General features: G+C 40.0%; 2 protein-coding genes across 2 annotated transcripts; both read left to right on the plus strand.

Annotated features, from left to right (window-relative positions):
- The first annotated feature begins 613 nt into the window (after positions 1 to 613).
- Positions 614 to 1,582, plus strand: LOC121021171 (olfactory receptor 51B5-like). The gene has a single exon (XM_040461396.1). It carries the CDS (start codon positions 614 to 616, stop codon positions 1,580 to 1,582), a length of 969 nt encoding a protein of 322 aa, XP_040317330.1.
- A 6,979-nt stretch (positions 1,583 to 8,561) lies between these two features.
- Positions 8,562 to 9,494, plus strand: LOC121021189 (olfactory receptor 51B2-like). The gene has a single exon (XM_040461419.1). The coding sequence runs from the start codon at positions 8,562 to 8,564 to the stop codon at positions 9,492 to 9,494; it is 933 nt and encodes a 310-aa protein (XP_040317353.1).
- The last annotated feature ends 5,293 nt before the right edge of the window (positions 9,495 to 14,787 follow it).

Raw genomic sequence — 14,787 nt, forward strand, 5'->3', positions numbered from 1 at the left:
ATATTTAAAAGTTATGTAGTATCCAGGGGGAGGCTAATTAAAATGTAATGTTTGTTTTTCCAACACAGATCCATGAATTGGGAAGGCACAGCACCTCTTCCTCATATCTGTCTGCTCCTTAGCAACAGTGGTAGTGGTACAGTTTTTCTTTCCATGCCTTTTTTTTTTCTCTTAGACCCCTGGAACTTTTGTTGAGAATTCAAAGTCACACATATACAGGATAATGTGAGTTAGGAATCACCATGAAGACGAGTATAGTTAGGTCAAGGTTGGGTTCCTTGAAATCCACAAAATAGGGCTTTTTCTGTGAAGTCTGAATAGTTGATATAGATGGTTTCTAAATGTAGTATGGATTAAACATTTCCTGGGGAGACTGTTAAAATGCAGATGACCATATGAAACACCAAGGATTTAATTAAGTAGTTAAGGGATGGTCCCAGGAATATGCAGTTAAGAACACAGAAGATACAACTTGTTTTGAGAATATGTTTTGAGAAACAATAGCTTATATTGATGTCATTATTACCTTTAGAAAGAATTCTGAGACGATATAGTTGGAGGGATACCTTGAAAGTGGAGCTGTATTTCTGTGGTAATAACAGAAAAAAAAGACATGTCTTTGGATAAACCCGACGAGAGGCCGAACGGCAATTCCAGTTCCTTCCTGTTGACTGGTTTCCCAGGCTTGGAGGCAGCTCACCACTGGATTTCCACACCCTTCTTTTTCATCTACATCTCTGTCCTTTTAGGCAACAGCACCCTCCTCCTTCTCATTAAGGAAGATCACAATCTTCATGAACCTATGTACTATTTCCTGGCCATGCTAGCAGCCACAGACTTAGGGCTGACCTTGACCACGATGCCTACGGTGCTCAGAGTCCTCTGGTTGGATCACAGGGAGATTGGGAAAGTAGCCTGTTTTTCTCAAGCCTACTTTATACACTCACTTGCCTTTGTAGAGTCTGGTGTTTTGCTTGCTATGGCTTATGATCGTTTTATTGCCATTCGCAACCCCCTTAGATATACCTCCATACTCACTTATACTCAAGTGCTGAAAATTGGACTGGGAGTTCTGCTGAGGGGGTTTGTATCTGTTATCCCTCCACTTGTACCCCTTTATTTTTTTCCCTATTGCCATTCCCATGTCCTCTCTCATGCATTCTGCCTTCACCAGGATGTCATCAAACTGGCCTGTGCTGATACCACCTTCAATCGGCTGTATCCAGTTGTGCTTGTAGTCTTTATATTTGTGCTGGATTCTCTGATCATCCTCATCTCCTATGTATTGATACTCAAGAGTGTCCTGAGAATTGCCTCCAAAGAAGAGAGGGCCAAGGCCTTCAACACCTGTGTCTCCCATATCTGCTGTGTCCTGGTTTTCTATGTCACAGTCATTGGATTGTCTCTGATTCATCGGTTTGGGAAGCAGGTTCCACATATTGTCCACCTCACTATGAGCTATGTATATTTTCTTTTCCCTCCACTAATGAATCCTATAATCTATAGTGTCAAGACCAAGCAGATCCGGAGTGGCTTTCTTCGCCTTTTTACTAACCATCCTAGTCCCTCGCACAGAATGTAAGAAATCTGGGTTTTGGCAGTGGAGCAAAGAAATCTCATATCAAACACCCATGATCAAATCTCTTGGTAAAATAATTGTCAAAGTAGAGCTAAAAATTTCCCTATATTATCTCTGTAAGCTCAGGTCTTTGGTCTAATCTAGTTTGTGCAATTCTTCTTAAAGAAAATTATTGTATATTTAATATCTGTTTGCCACTCAATTTTTGTAATAACAACACCATGGGTGTTTATAGTTGTGTCTATAGTGTATTTATAATACGTATCTTTAGGGTTTTAGAAAGGTGGCAGATAGGAACAGAGTTATAAGGATATAAAATAATGAGTTGGTTTGCATGAAATAAAGTTTGGTCTGTTTATATACAATGTCATTCCCATGAATTGCTCCACAGAATTCACACAAATTGTGGGAACCTGTATGTCTGACCACTGATGTTCTGTAACTTTCCAGTAAAGAAGTATGAATTCTTCCTCACTCAGTGTTGTAATCACTTATCATCCCCACCATATCATTGATTCCTCCCCTCTCCATCAAATGACCATGAATTTGTCTCAAGAATTATAAGCTTGGGGAACCTGGGTGGCTCAGTCAGTTAAGTGTCTGACTTTGGCTCAGGCCATGATCTCACAGTTTGTGGGTTCGAGCCCCATGTCAGGCTGTGTGCTGACAGCCCATAGCCTGGAGCCTGCTTTGAATTCTGTCTCCCTCTCTCTCTGCCCCTCCCCGCTTGTGTTCTGTCTCTCAAAAATAAATATTTTAAAAAATATTTAAAAAATAAGGTGTATTTATTTCCCAAGACACTGCTAACTTATGAAAAACTAGTTTGTGATAAGAGGAACAATGGATAAAAAAGAGGAAATAGACATAGTCAGTGTTCCCTTCCATCTTTGCCCTCATTCATATCCTACTATTCCACTGTTAGCTCTGATGTTGGTACCATATCCAGAACATCTACCAATGGCTAACTGGTCTGTCTGAATGGAAGAAATGTTTTTTTTTTTTCCTCCATCCTTTTATTATGAACAAAACTTGAGGGATTGAAGGAACAGATTTGCACATTTTGGTTGAGATTTTCTGATGAGTTGGGAAGAGAATGTGACTCAAGTCAAAATATCCTCCCAGGGTGGACGCTGTGTCTACATTACATTACATTACATTACATTACATTACAAATGGGGCAAAGAAGGAAGTAGATGAGTCAGGAGAAAGAATATACAGAAGATGCTATTGATGTGATTGCTGCTTTGTCCATATCACTTTATAGAACTGTGTACCTACTCTTTGCCCCTTATGAGTGTTAGCTACTCATCACTCACATTTGCTGCTTAATTCAGGTTATTATTCTCAAGTCAATTGGAACTGCTTCACCAAGATTATGGCCCCTGCTCCCCAGGAAGCAGACCACAGGCAAATACCAACTCTTTCCTTTCTAAAGCTAAACTCCAGCTGGAACTATGTCTTTGATTATCTTCTTGCCATGCCTACCCTTTTATTTTCTCTTTCTCCTTGATCAACAAATAGTAAAAAATTCCCAAGAAAAAGACTTCTCTGAATCTGTAGTGAAGGTACCTAGAATGCCTGAATGTTACCTTCATATATATCGTGAATATTATGGGGTAGGAATAGGACTTAAAAACTGCATGACGCCAGAGCTGAGATCCATTGCCAGGTAAGGCCAGAGGAAAATATTTTAACTCAGAAAGTTAGATATTTTTACTAATGAAGCTGTCTCAATATCTTCAAAACACGTAGTCTCATGAAGATTGAGCTCTGTGACCCACAAGAGACAGGCACTGATGGTGTGACCTTTGTCGGGAAACACTACGTCAAAGAAAGGCTTTCACTACCTGAAATGGGAAGTCTTCCCAAATCAGAGAGATTACGCCTCTGGGATTCTGTACTTCACAGGCAGTATTGCAGGGAATATGAAAGGAATGAATAAGGTTTGGAAAACCCATGCAGAGCAGAGCTATAATGGCCACTTAAGGAAATGGTGCCCCACCCACTTCCTCCCAGTGCCCTCAAACCTGGCTGTTTGGAGTGTTGGTTGATAAAGGCTAACAGCTGCTCCCATTCTCCAATGACTTGTCCTATGCCTCATGTTGGAAGTTATCCTGACTGGGGTGTCTTGCAGCAAACGACTTCCATCTGTTCTAGAGAAAGTGGTGCTTCCAGAGATAGTTATACACAAGCGATGTGAAGTTCTGTGGATGAGAGGGTAAATCTTCCTACTGATGAAACAGAGAGAATGCTGGAATTCTTGTTGTTTGTCTTATGTTCTCATTATTTTACCTCATTTTCAGCTCAAAATATGATTTTGCAAATCAAGTCACCTTTAAGTTTGCACTTGGCAAAGAGTTTTCAGGGAAAGGGAATTCAGACTCAAATCATTCTCAGAGACTGACTCCTACTAATTGTGACTTCTCAGATCCTACTGACTTTGAGAAAGACTTATGGGCTGAGGAGAGTTCAAGAGGAACTTAACTGAATCTGAAATGTCAGAAGCTAAATTGTGACTCGTATGGTTCACTACATTGCACCCGTTCTCATTTTAATTTCTCACAGTTGGGCTAGACTCCAGGACAAATTTAGGAGGCGAGGCTAAGACAAGACAAGAGAGCTCATCAGATCCTTATCCATGCCAGAATGTGACTACAGCCCTTTCTACTCAAGTACAAATTATCAGAGGAAGTTAAGGATGGAAAGAACACCTTCTCCATCTCCACTACTTCAGTTCATTATTATTTATTATTATTACTATTCATTATTACTTAAAGTAAAATTTATTTTAAGTAAAATTCCTTATTACTTAAAGTAAAAGAAGATTTTTTTTTATTTGACTTATATTCCGAAGGCAAGAACTATTATCTCTGGATAAGACTTACTAAGAGAAAGATAAAAAGCCTACTGTTTCAAAGAATTCATCAGTAACTGCACTCATTTGTGAAATGATATCACTTTAAGAATGCACGTGTGAAGGGCGCCTAAGTGGCTCAATTGGTTAAGCATCCAACTTTGGCTCAGGTCATGATCTCGCAGTTGGTCAGTTCGAGCCCCACATCCCACTCTGTGCTGACAGCCCAGAGCCTACAGCCTGCTTCGGATTCTGTGTCTGCCTTTCTCTCTCTGTCTCTTCCCCACTTATGCTCACTCTCCCCTCTCTCTCTAAAAGAAAAAAAATAATAAACATAAAAAAAGAATACATGTGTGAAATACTGTATAATAAGTCATCTCATTTGAAACCAAGGGGAGGTAATTGTCAGGGAATTATCAAACTTCACTTAAATTTCATGAGATTCCTTGTTCCTGGATTCAGGAATGACAAAGGCAAATGAAGTTTTGTTGGTATCGTCTCTGTTCAGGTAGAGATCAGAAAGGACAAAAGTGATTTGACAGCACGACTTCCATCTGAAGAAGAAGCTATAATAGAAGAAGCTATAATCCTGCTTTCTGTCTGTAGCAAAAATGTGGGGTTACAGGACACAGCTCTGTGGGTCCTCCTACTTCCCCAGAGGAGGCCAGGAGAAGATATCTCAGAAGCCTAATTATTCAGCAGCCAAAGGGACCCTGGGGAAGCGTTTTCCTATACAAATAACTTTACCAATTAGTCCTAATAGCACTCTTCAAAGATAACATTTGCATCAGGTTCTATATCAAGACAACAGTTGCCTCTGCCCTTAATTCCTGGTGCCCCAGGTAAGGCTGGGGTGACCATGAGAGAATGACAGGGAGAGAATAGGGAAGAAAATAAAGATTGCTCTTCTTGGAATACTCTTCCTTCACGTAGATGTTACAAGATGGTGAATAGAGAACTGAGGAAAGCTATGTGTATCCATGGATTGTGTCCAGCGTAAAGATTCTAACAGAAATGTTCCCTAAAAAGAAAAATCCCTAGGAAACACTGACTTTCTGAGATATGCAGTGCTTTTTTTCTTTTGTTTTGTTTTATTTTTAAATCATGGGTGCATATACACATAATCGAGAGATCCAGGTTGCTACCTAGACCTTTTTGGTAGCCCAGGGCTATCAATATTATTTTTCCTACAACAGGAATATTCTTTGGAAGAGGTGGGAAGAGGAAGAGGCTGCTGTTGGGAGTACAGGTGCAGGGCAGGGCCATCATGACATATACAGGTTCTGACATCACATCTTTTCCTCCTCTTCATGCTATTCTCTATGTTCAGTTTTCTTTCTCTCATATCTCCCTATGTTGCCTTTCTGTCCTCCCCTTCCTCTTCTTTGTGCTTTTTGCCTTCAGTAATTTGATGAAGTCTCAGTTATAGGACAAAACTCTGTGTGTGTGTTCTTACCTCTATGCCTAACCTTAAGAGTTGCCATTCCTTTAAGATTTGGGGTGGTCACAGTGTAAGAGCTCCACTGGGGGTAAGACCCAGTCAGGACTGGTCAGGAATATCCACCTTTGAGAAAATATTAGAGTTTGGAGGGCCTGAGGGTGACCACATATGCAGGGTGTTGGTGAGTTATTGGTCACTCTTAATTGGACATTTGTTTGGTAAAGGCTGTGCTTCGGTCAATCAGCTTACACATTAGCCAATTAGTATATCAGTAAGTAGTATTTGGAAGTCAATGTCAATACATAACTCAATTTCATGTCAGCTTACCATCCAGTTGTTGCATCACTGTGTTACAAATAAGACTACTAAAATTTCATTAATGACCAGATAATCTATGTCAAAATGTGTCTTTGCTTCCAGGAAGGCTGATGCATTCCCATAGCAGTCAATAAAGAAAGCAATGTTAGCACTGGATTGAAAATACATCCATGTTTCAATTGGGTGAGTTAATTAGAGCCCCTAGGTCTGAGACGCTAGTAATATGATGTAAAAGACAAAATATTTTGCATTAAGTTTTTTGCAGGAGCCTGGGTGATGCAGAAGAGACATATGGGACTTCGCTACAGGGAGAGAGCAAAGTGAGGAATAAGATTTAAACACACACACGCACAAACTGTAATGGACATAAGAAGGAGGGAATAGGAAGATGACAGGATGGAGATTACATCCAGCTGAATGTTAGGTGCAAGTGCAAGAAGGCAGAAATCGCCAGATGTGCCCAACCACAGCCAAATGAAATGAACTGAACCACGTATATGAGTGGAAAAGTAACTGCGTAATGTTAGCCACTGAGGCTTTATAGGACTTTGCCACGGGGCAATTTGTTTTAGATTGTCTAATTGACACATTAACTTTCATAGATTTTATATATTAGTTTAATATTTAATGCTACTGTTTTCATTTTCGATCGCTGTGCAGCAAATTCCCACAAACAGCTGCTTAGCACAAGACTTGTTTATAATACCACAGTCCTGTAGGTCACAGTCCGGTAGGCTTGCCTGGGTCTCTGTTAGGGTGTCCTGAAGCTATAGTCAAGGCAGTGGCCGGGCTGGGGTCTTGTATGAAGGTTCTAGGGAAGAATCCACTTCCAAACTAATTCATGTTGTGGGCAGAATATATTTCCTTATGGCGCTAAGTCTGATGTCCCTAATTTTTTACAGGCTGTCAGCTGGGATCTCTCTCTGCTCCTAGAAGCTGCCTGAATTCCTCCCTATGTGGTTCCCTTACATCTTCCAACTAGCAACTATCTGTCACATTCTTCTCAAACTTTGAAATACTTGGGTTTTCATTCCGTCACTAGTCTGTGATAAATCTTTGCTTTTAAGGGTATGATTAGATTAGGTCCACCCTGCATCTTCTTTTAATAATAGCTTATTTCAGGGGCGCCTGGGTGGCGCAGTCGGTTGAGCGTCCGACTTCAGCCAGGTCACGATCTCGCGGTCTGTGAGTTCGAGCCCCGCGTCGGGCTCTGGGCTGATGGCTCAGAGCCTGGAGCCTGTTTCCGATTCTGTGTCTCCCTCTCTTTCTGCCCCTCCTCCGTTCATGCTCTGTTTCTCTCTGTCCCCCCAAAATAAATAAACGTTGAAAAAAAAGATTAAAAAAAATAATAGCTTATTTCATTTTAATGAGCTAAATATGATTACCTCCACCCTGCATCTTCTTTTAATAATAGCTTATTTCATTTTAATGAGCTAAACATGATTACCTCAGGTAGAATTTAGGAATTGAAAAGAAATAGTCACTTCTAAGTTTCCATCTGTTGTCTTCAGCACCAAAAGCAATGCTTCCTTGAAGCAAAAAGTCTAGTAATATAACAGTCCCATGGGGTTAGGAGGTACCTGGACAAGGTTCAGGCACCCCTCTCAGGGGTTTCCTGGGCGAGTTGGCCCTGTGTGGTTGCATAATATACTTACCCACACAAATTATTATAGTGTGAGCTATAATTCAAGTATATATGGTATCATCGAAAGAGAGCTTATTTTTGTGACAAGACCATGAGGTTTGTGTCCTTAATGCCAAGTCAAGTCCCTCATATAGGTAGGTATCACCAATTCCTATTTGGAGAATCAGTGGACACATATTGTGAATGGTGGATCCAAAATGAAAAGACTGACTTCTTTCCTACAGTATAAAATATGTTCACCGTAGAGAGGAGAATAAACTAGATGACAGAAACAGAGATGGACAAAGATACAGATATAGATGGACTGTATTTTAGAGATGGTGGTTTAAATACAATGTAGTATTAAAATTACTTTTGACTTTTTCCTTTTCATTCTTTTCAAATTTTTTTTGAAACAAATTTGAAACAAATTTTTTTGAGACAGAGAGAGACCGAGCATGAACAGGGGAGGGCCAGAGACAGAGAGACACAGAATCTGAAACAGGCTCCAGGCTCTGAGCTGTCAGCACAGAGCCCGACGCGGGGCTCAAACTCATGGACCGCGAGATCATGACCTGAGCTGAAGTCAGACGCTTAACCGACCGAGCCACCCAGGCGCCCCTTTTATTATTCTTTTTAATGTGGCTACTAGAATATGTAAAATCACACATATGGCTCAAATTATATTCCTACTGCACAGGGTTGGTCTAGAGAGAGCTTTTTTGTTTCTTCTCAGGGATCCACCATGTGGTCCAACATCAGTGCTGCCCCTTTTCTACTGACTGGCTTTCCAGGTCTGGGGATATTTCATCCTTGGATTTCCATCTCTTTCTTTGTCATTTATGTGTCCATACTCCTTGGCAATGGCACCATCCTCTACCTTATCGGAGAAGACCACACTCTCCACCAGCCGATGTACTACTTTGTGGCTCTGTTGGCAGCCACAGACCTTGGAGTGACTTTGACAACAATGCCCACCGTGCTTGGTGTTCTGTGGCTTGGTCACAGGGCAATCAGCCAAGGAGCCTGCTACTTTCAGGCCTATCTAATCCATTCACTCTCTATTGTGGAGTCTGGAGTCTTGCTTGTTATGGCCTATGATCGTTTCATTGCCATCCACAGTCCCCTGAGATACACCTCCATCCTCACCAATGCTAGGGTGGCGAAGATAGGTCTGGGGGTTCTAATGAGGGGATTTATACTTATTGTGCCCATAATCATCACCCTCTCTGGATTTCCCTACTGTGGATCCCATGTTCTCTCTCATGCTTTCTGCCTACACCAGGATGTGATCAAACTGGCCTGTGCTGACACCACCTTCAATAGACTCTATCCTATAGTGCTGGTCTCATTTACTGGCTTCTTGGACTCTGTGCTTATCCTGATCTCTTATATTCTAATCCTTAATACTGTCATGGGGATTGCCTCAGGTAAGGAGCAGGCTAAGGCTCTAAACACTTGTGTCTCCCATATTAGCTGTGTTCTGGTTTTTTATGTTACTGTTACTGGGTTGACCCTTATTCATCGATTTGGGAAATATGTGCCACATGTAGTTCATATTATCATGAGCTATATTTACTTCCTCTTCCCCCCATTTATGAATCCAATCATCTATAGTATTAAGACCAAGCAGATAAGGAATGGCATCAATCGCCTTCTCTCTTTGCATAACATTTGATTCTGATCTATTTACCTTGGAGTCTGTCCCCACTGTGGGATGTGTTTCTTGGGAGCATGGACTATAGAAAGCCAATGTGGCTCACAGTCAAAGGGACCAGCATTCCTGTCATTTAAATGACACAGACTCATCATGCTGATTCTTCACCCCTTGCCCCCATCATACTCCCAGGGACATTGACCTTAGTCCTGGTTTTGGTAGGTTGGTTTGCTGTATACTGTCATTTTTTAGTCTGTCAGAATTATTTGTCTTCATGGTTAACTGAGGTCAATGATATTTGAAATGGCTGCAGAGTCTATACGATGACAGGGGAATAAAATAGCTTGAAAGAGTTTCCCAACACTTTGTGGAAAATAGTTAAAAATTTCTTGTGTGCTTGAGAGTGCATCAGAGATGACAGAGGGTCTTAGAAAACCCTAACGGTACTGCATGTCACTAAAGTGGATTGGAAGGAAATGAGAATAAGATATTCAGACCAAGAGAGGTCTTGCCACCAAAACAACCCATGGCCAAACAAGCGCTTGGATTCCAGCAGTGTCAGCATAGCTAGATGCCCACCATGGATTAATGAGAAAGCTCTGAGTTGATAATATGTGGTGTCTTCAAACTTATGGGCTGAGGAATTCAAACCACTGCAATAAAATAAAGTTCCATTTCTTGGACACCTGAAGTTTTTTTTTCTGTGATATGCACTTCAGAACGTCAACATATGCCTAATGGAAAAGGGATACTAGTCAAGGAAGCATTCCAATATGTATGCAGGGGCAACATTTTGTCTTTTTTTTTTCTGGATTGAGGGGATGATAGTGAAATGAACTATTTTCAGGAAATATTGTAATTTTCCAGACTTAAAACACTTAAGATATTTAAGGAAAGCTCTCCCAGGGCTTCCCAGGCATTTTATTCCATACAGGGGTAAACATGATGAGAATCTGTCCATGAGCAATACAGGAAGAGAAGCTATATTTTATTAGTTCATCATGAGGTAAAGAGGGCTAGGGAGAATGGTGTACATTCAGCAAAATTATAGAAAATTGTGTTGGCAAATAAAATGCTAATGTGTTCAATCAATAATTAGTCCATGACATACATTTATTTATTTATTTATTTATTTATTTATTTATTTATTTACTGGAAAAGGAATTGTCAGGATCCCCAGAGTAATTTCCTATAACCAACAGATTCTCTTGTAAAATAATTTATTTCTCCTTTGAAGATGGCTATTTATAAAATAACCTTTGAAAAATCATTGACTTAGGGTCACTTGGGTGGTTCAGTCACTTAAGTGTCCAACTCTTTTTTTTAATTTTTTTATTTTTTTAATGTTTACTTATTTTTGAGACAGAGAGAGACAGAGCATGAACAGGGGAGGGGCATAGAGAGAGGGAGACACAGAATCTGAAACAGGCTCCAGGCTCTGAGCAGTCAGCACAGAGCCTGACGCGGGGCTCGAACTCACGGACCGTGAGATCATGACCTGAGCCGAAGTCGGACGCTTAACCGACTGAGCCACCCAGGTGCCTCTAGTGTCCAACTCTTGATTTCAGCTCAGGTCATCATCTCACAGTCATGGGATCAAGCCTTGCCTTGGGCTTTGTGTTGACCATGGCAGAGCCTGCTTGGGATTCTCTCTCTCCCTCTCTCTCTGCCCCTTCTCTGTGTGTGCTCTCTCTTTAAATAAATAAATAAATAAACAACAGAAAAGAAAATCATTGATTTAGATCTTCTATCATTGTTTGCTCTCCTTTTTAAAATGTCTTTAATGTTTATTTATTCTTGTGGGAAACAGGATAGAGTGTGAGTGGGGGAGGAGTAGAGAGAGGGAGACCCAGAATCTGAAGGAGGCTCCAGGCTCCGAGCTGTCAGCACAGAGCCCGACATGGGGCTTGAACTCACAAGCTGTGAGATCATGACCTGAGCTGAAGTCGGATGCTTAGCTGACTGAGCCACCCAAGCATCCCAGTTTGCTCTCATTCTTAATTCACCTAGCTTTTTTCTTCATTTTAACTAGGTTTTTCCCATTAATTCTATGAAAGAGAAAAGAATAATAAGTCTGTGTAGTCCAAGCAGTTCAAAAATTAAAAATAAAAATATAAAACAAGAATTTAAAAGCAAGGGAAAAGATACATTTTAAAAAATCAAGACAATGGTGACATAAGTAAGTCTAACATAATAAGTATCTCTAATAGAGTGATGCCTAGAAATGAATTCAAATAAAAACAATGAAATAGACAAAGTAATTCCATATTTATACTCTATGTAAACAAGATGTAATAAGCATGATCTTTATTTTTATCATCTATCTAAGCAAAAGCGTCTTAAAAATTTAACATTTCATAGAAATAGTTACCAATTTTACTTCACCTTATTATTATGTATAAAATTATATTCTAACTTTTACAATATATACTTGTTCTCAAACTTGCTCAGATAACATGGATGGGGTATATCTAGAGGTATGGAACACACTATTACATTTAAAAATGCTAAAACTGTAATCATGTAATATCTTTGAATTTAGTAAGTTTATTTATTTGCATCAGTTTATTCTTAGGAAGTATGGAAAATTTGTTGAAATTAAAAAAGCACAGTATGACAGAAAGAATGTGGTCTTTGAAGAAAAAAGCACCTCTCCTCTTGCCTCCTTCACTTACAACCTTTGTGATCTTAAACAAGTCATTTAATCTCTGAGCCTCATTATCTGTCAGTTAAGAATAACAAAATGCAGGCTATTGGCACTCATATGTCCTATTAATTTTATTAGTATTATCTTAGTATTAGTATCAATAATTAATTATGTTAGTATTAATTATATTAGTTTGCCGAAGCCAAACATCTGAAAATTTTGACCTGTCAACACTCAAATAGGAGGGAAGAACACTTCACTGAGTAGGAAATCATTAAATATATAATGATTCTTTCATATGATGAAATACATAGCTAATAAGAATAATAATTATATGTTTTAAATAGCTTTTGGAAATGATGCTCCTTCAAGCTTCTCCCTGGGTCACTCCCAATGTCATTTTCTCCTGGGACGACACAGGGTATCCAGTCCACTGACACTTTTATTTCTGATTCCTTCTTGTCTTCATTTGCCTTGACAACCTAGATGGTTTTATTTTCAGTTCTTTGGAGGCTCTTATATCACTATCCTATATGTTTTGTTTGTTTGTTTGCTTGGGTTTATTTAATTTAATTTAATTAATCTATGTTTTTAATGTTTATCTATTTTTGAGAGACAGAGAGAGACAGAGCATGAGCAGGGGAGGGGCAGAGAGAGAGGGAGACACAGAATCTGAAGCAGGCTCCAGGCTCTGAGCTGTCAGCACAGAGTCTGACTTGGGGCTTGAACTCATGAACTGTGAGATCGTGACCTGAACTAAAGTCAGAAGCTTAACTTACTGAGCCACATAGGTGTCCCTGTTTGGATTTATTTTAAATTGATCCTAGACATTTCATTCTTTTATACTCTTCTGAGAAAACTTAACAAAGCAGAATTACCCCTTATGTAGATCTGAACACTTTCCAGGACTTGTGCCAATATATATATAAGTTAACTTACACAGTTTTGACCATCATTCTTTACTAACATTCACGAAAATTGTTTCAACTACGTCCACCATCCCCATTTTACAGATGAGGAAGCTCCAGTGTTAAAGACACAGAACTTGTAAGAAGTAGCTTTGGGCTCATACCTACGCTCATACTTCAGGGCCCATGCTCTTAATCACTACTTCTAGTAACTTGAAACAGTTTCCAGGGGCGCCTGGGTGGCGCAGTCGGTTAAGCGTCCGACTTCAGCCAGGTCACGATCTCGCGCTCCGTGAGTTCGAGCCCCGCGTCGGGCTCTGTGCTGACAGCTCAGAGCCTGGTGCCTGTTTTTGATTCTGTGTCTCCCTCTCTCTCTGCCCCTCCCCCGTTCATGCTCTGTCTCTCTCTGTCCCAAAAATAAATAAACGTTGGAAAAAAAAAAAAAAAGAAACAGTTTCCAATCTGATCTGGTTATTGATCATTCTAAGGTCCTTCCTCCTACTCTCATATTTGTTTTTTAAACTCAAGATGCACATGTATAACTGCTTAGGAGACATTTTTACCTGACTGCTTATAGACACACAAAGCCCTTAACTGAATGATTCTCTTCATTCTTTCTCCAAATCCAGTATGTAAAACAGTGCTTAGTGCAAAAGAGTCAAATAACAAATAACTGTTGATTACTAAATAAAGTCGGTCTCTTCTGTGATCCCTATTTTAATATCTCCACCCAGATAAAATCAGAAATGCAGATACCATCTTTAACAATTCTCTCTCCTTAATCTACTGTCTTCAGTCACCAACCTCTCCTCTTTCTTTAAAAAAAAAAAATTCTTTTAATGTTTATTTATTTTTGAGAGAGCGAGAGAGACAGAGTATGAACAGGGGAGCGGCAGAGAGAGAGGGAGACAGAATCTGAAGCAGGCTCCAGGCTTTGAGCTGTTAGCACAAAACCCAATGCAGAACTCAAACTCACAAACCATGAGATCATGACCTGAGCCAAAGTCAGGCGCTTACCCTACTGAGCCACCCTGGCACCCCACCAACATTTCCTCTTTCTAAGCCATACAATCCTTCTCCCTTCCACTTCTATGCAGCCCTACTGAGAATACCTCATCACATCCACACCAACACTGTTTCTCTCCTGGATTATTGTAGTTGTATCCTACACTCTCCTCACTCACTCTTTCTCCTTTTCAATGTGTCCTTCATACTTTAACCAAAGTACAATTACAAGAAAGATTATCTGATCTTGACCCCTGCCCCTTTATTTCACATTCATTGCTCTCATGGTGAAGTCACAACTCCTTACATGATTTGTAAGACCCTACATGATTAGAACCTGATGCAATGTAAGTACAGAGCCCCATGTGGGGCTCAATCCCATGAACCGCATGATCATGACCTGAGCCAAAATCAGGAGTCAGTTGCTGAAGTGACTGAGCCACCCAGGTGCCCATGAATTCATCATATTTCTTTACTACCTTAGGCTTGTGCACGTTTTTTCTCTCTCTTTGGCACTAAACTCTATCCTTGCAACTACTATGTTTTATACTTGGAACTACTATGTTCCTTACCATCCTCATTGTTCGGTTCTCAGCTGAAATCACATTTCCTCTGGGAAGTTTTCCCTGATCCAAAAGATATTCTCTATGTGCTCCCTTTAGCATACTATCATCTATGCAGTAGTGATGAAGATTTGCAGTGAATATTTTCTTTCTGGCACCCACTATAATGTTATACTCTGTTCGTTGTTAAG

The sequence above is a fragment of the Herpailurus yagouaroundi genome, unplaced genomic scaffold (genome assembly GCF_014898765.1).
Source record: "Herpailurus yagouaroundi ecotype Mexico unplaced genomic scaffold, PumYag 255, whole genome shotgun sequence".
NCBI lineage: Eukaryota > Metazoa > Chordata > Mammalia > Carnivora > Felidae > Herpailurus > Herpailurus yagouaroundi.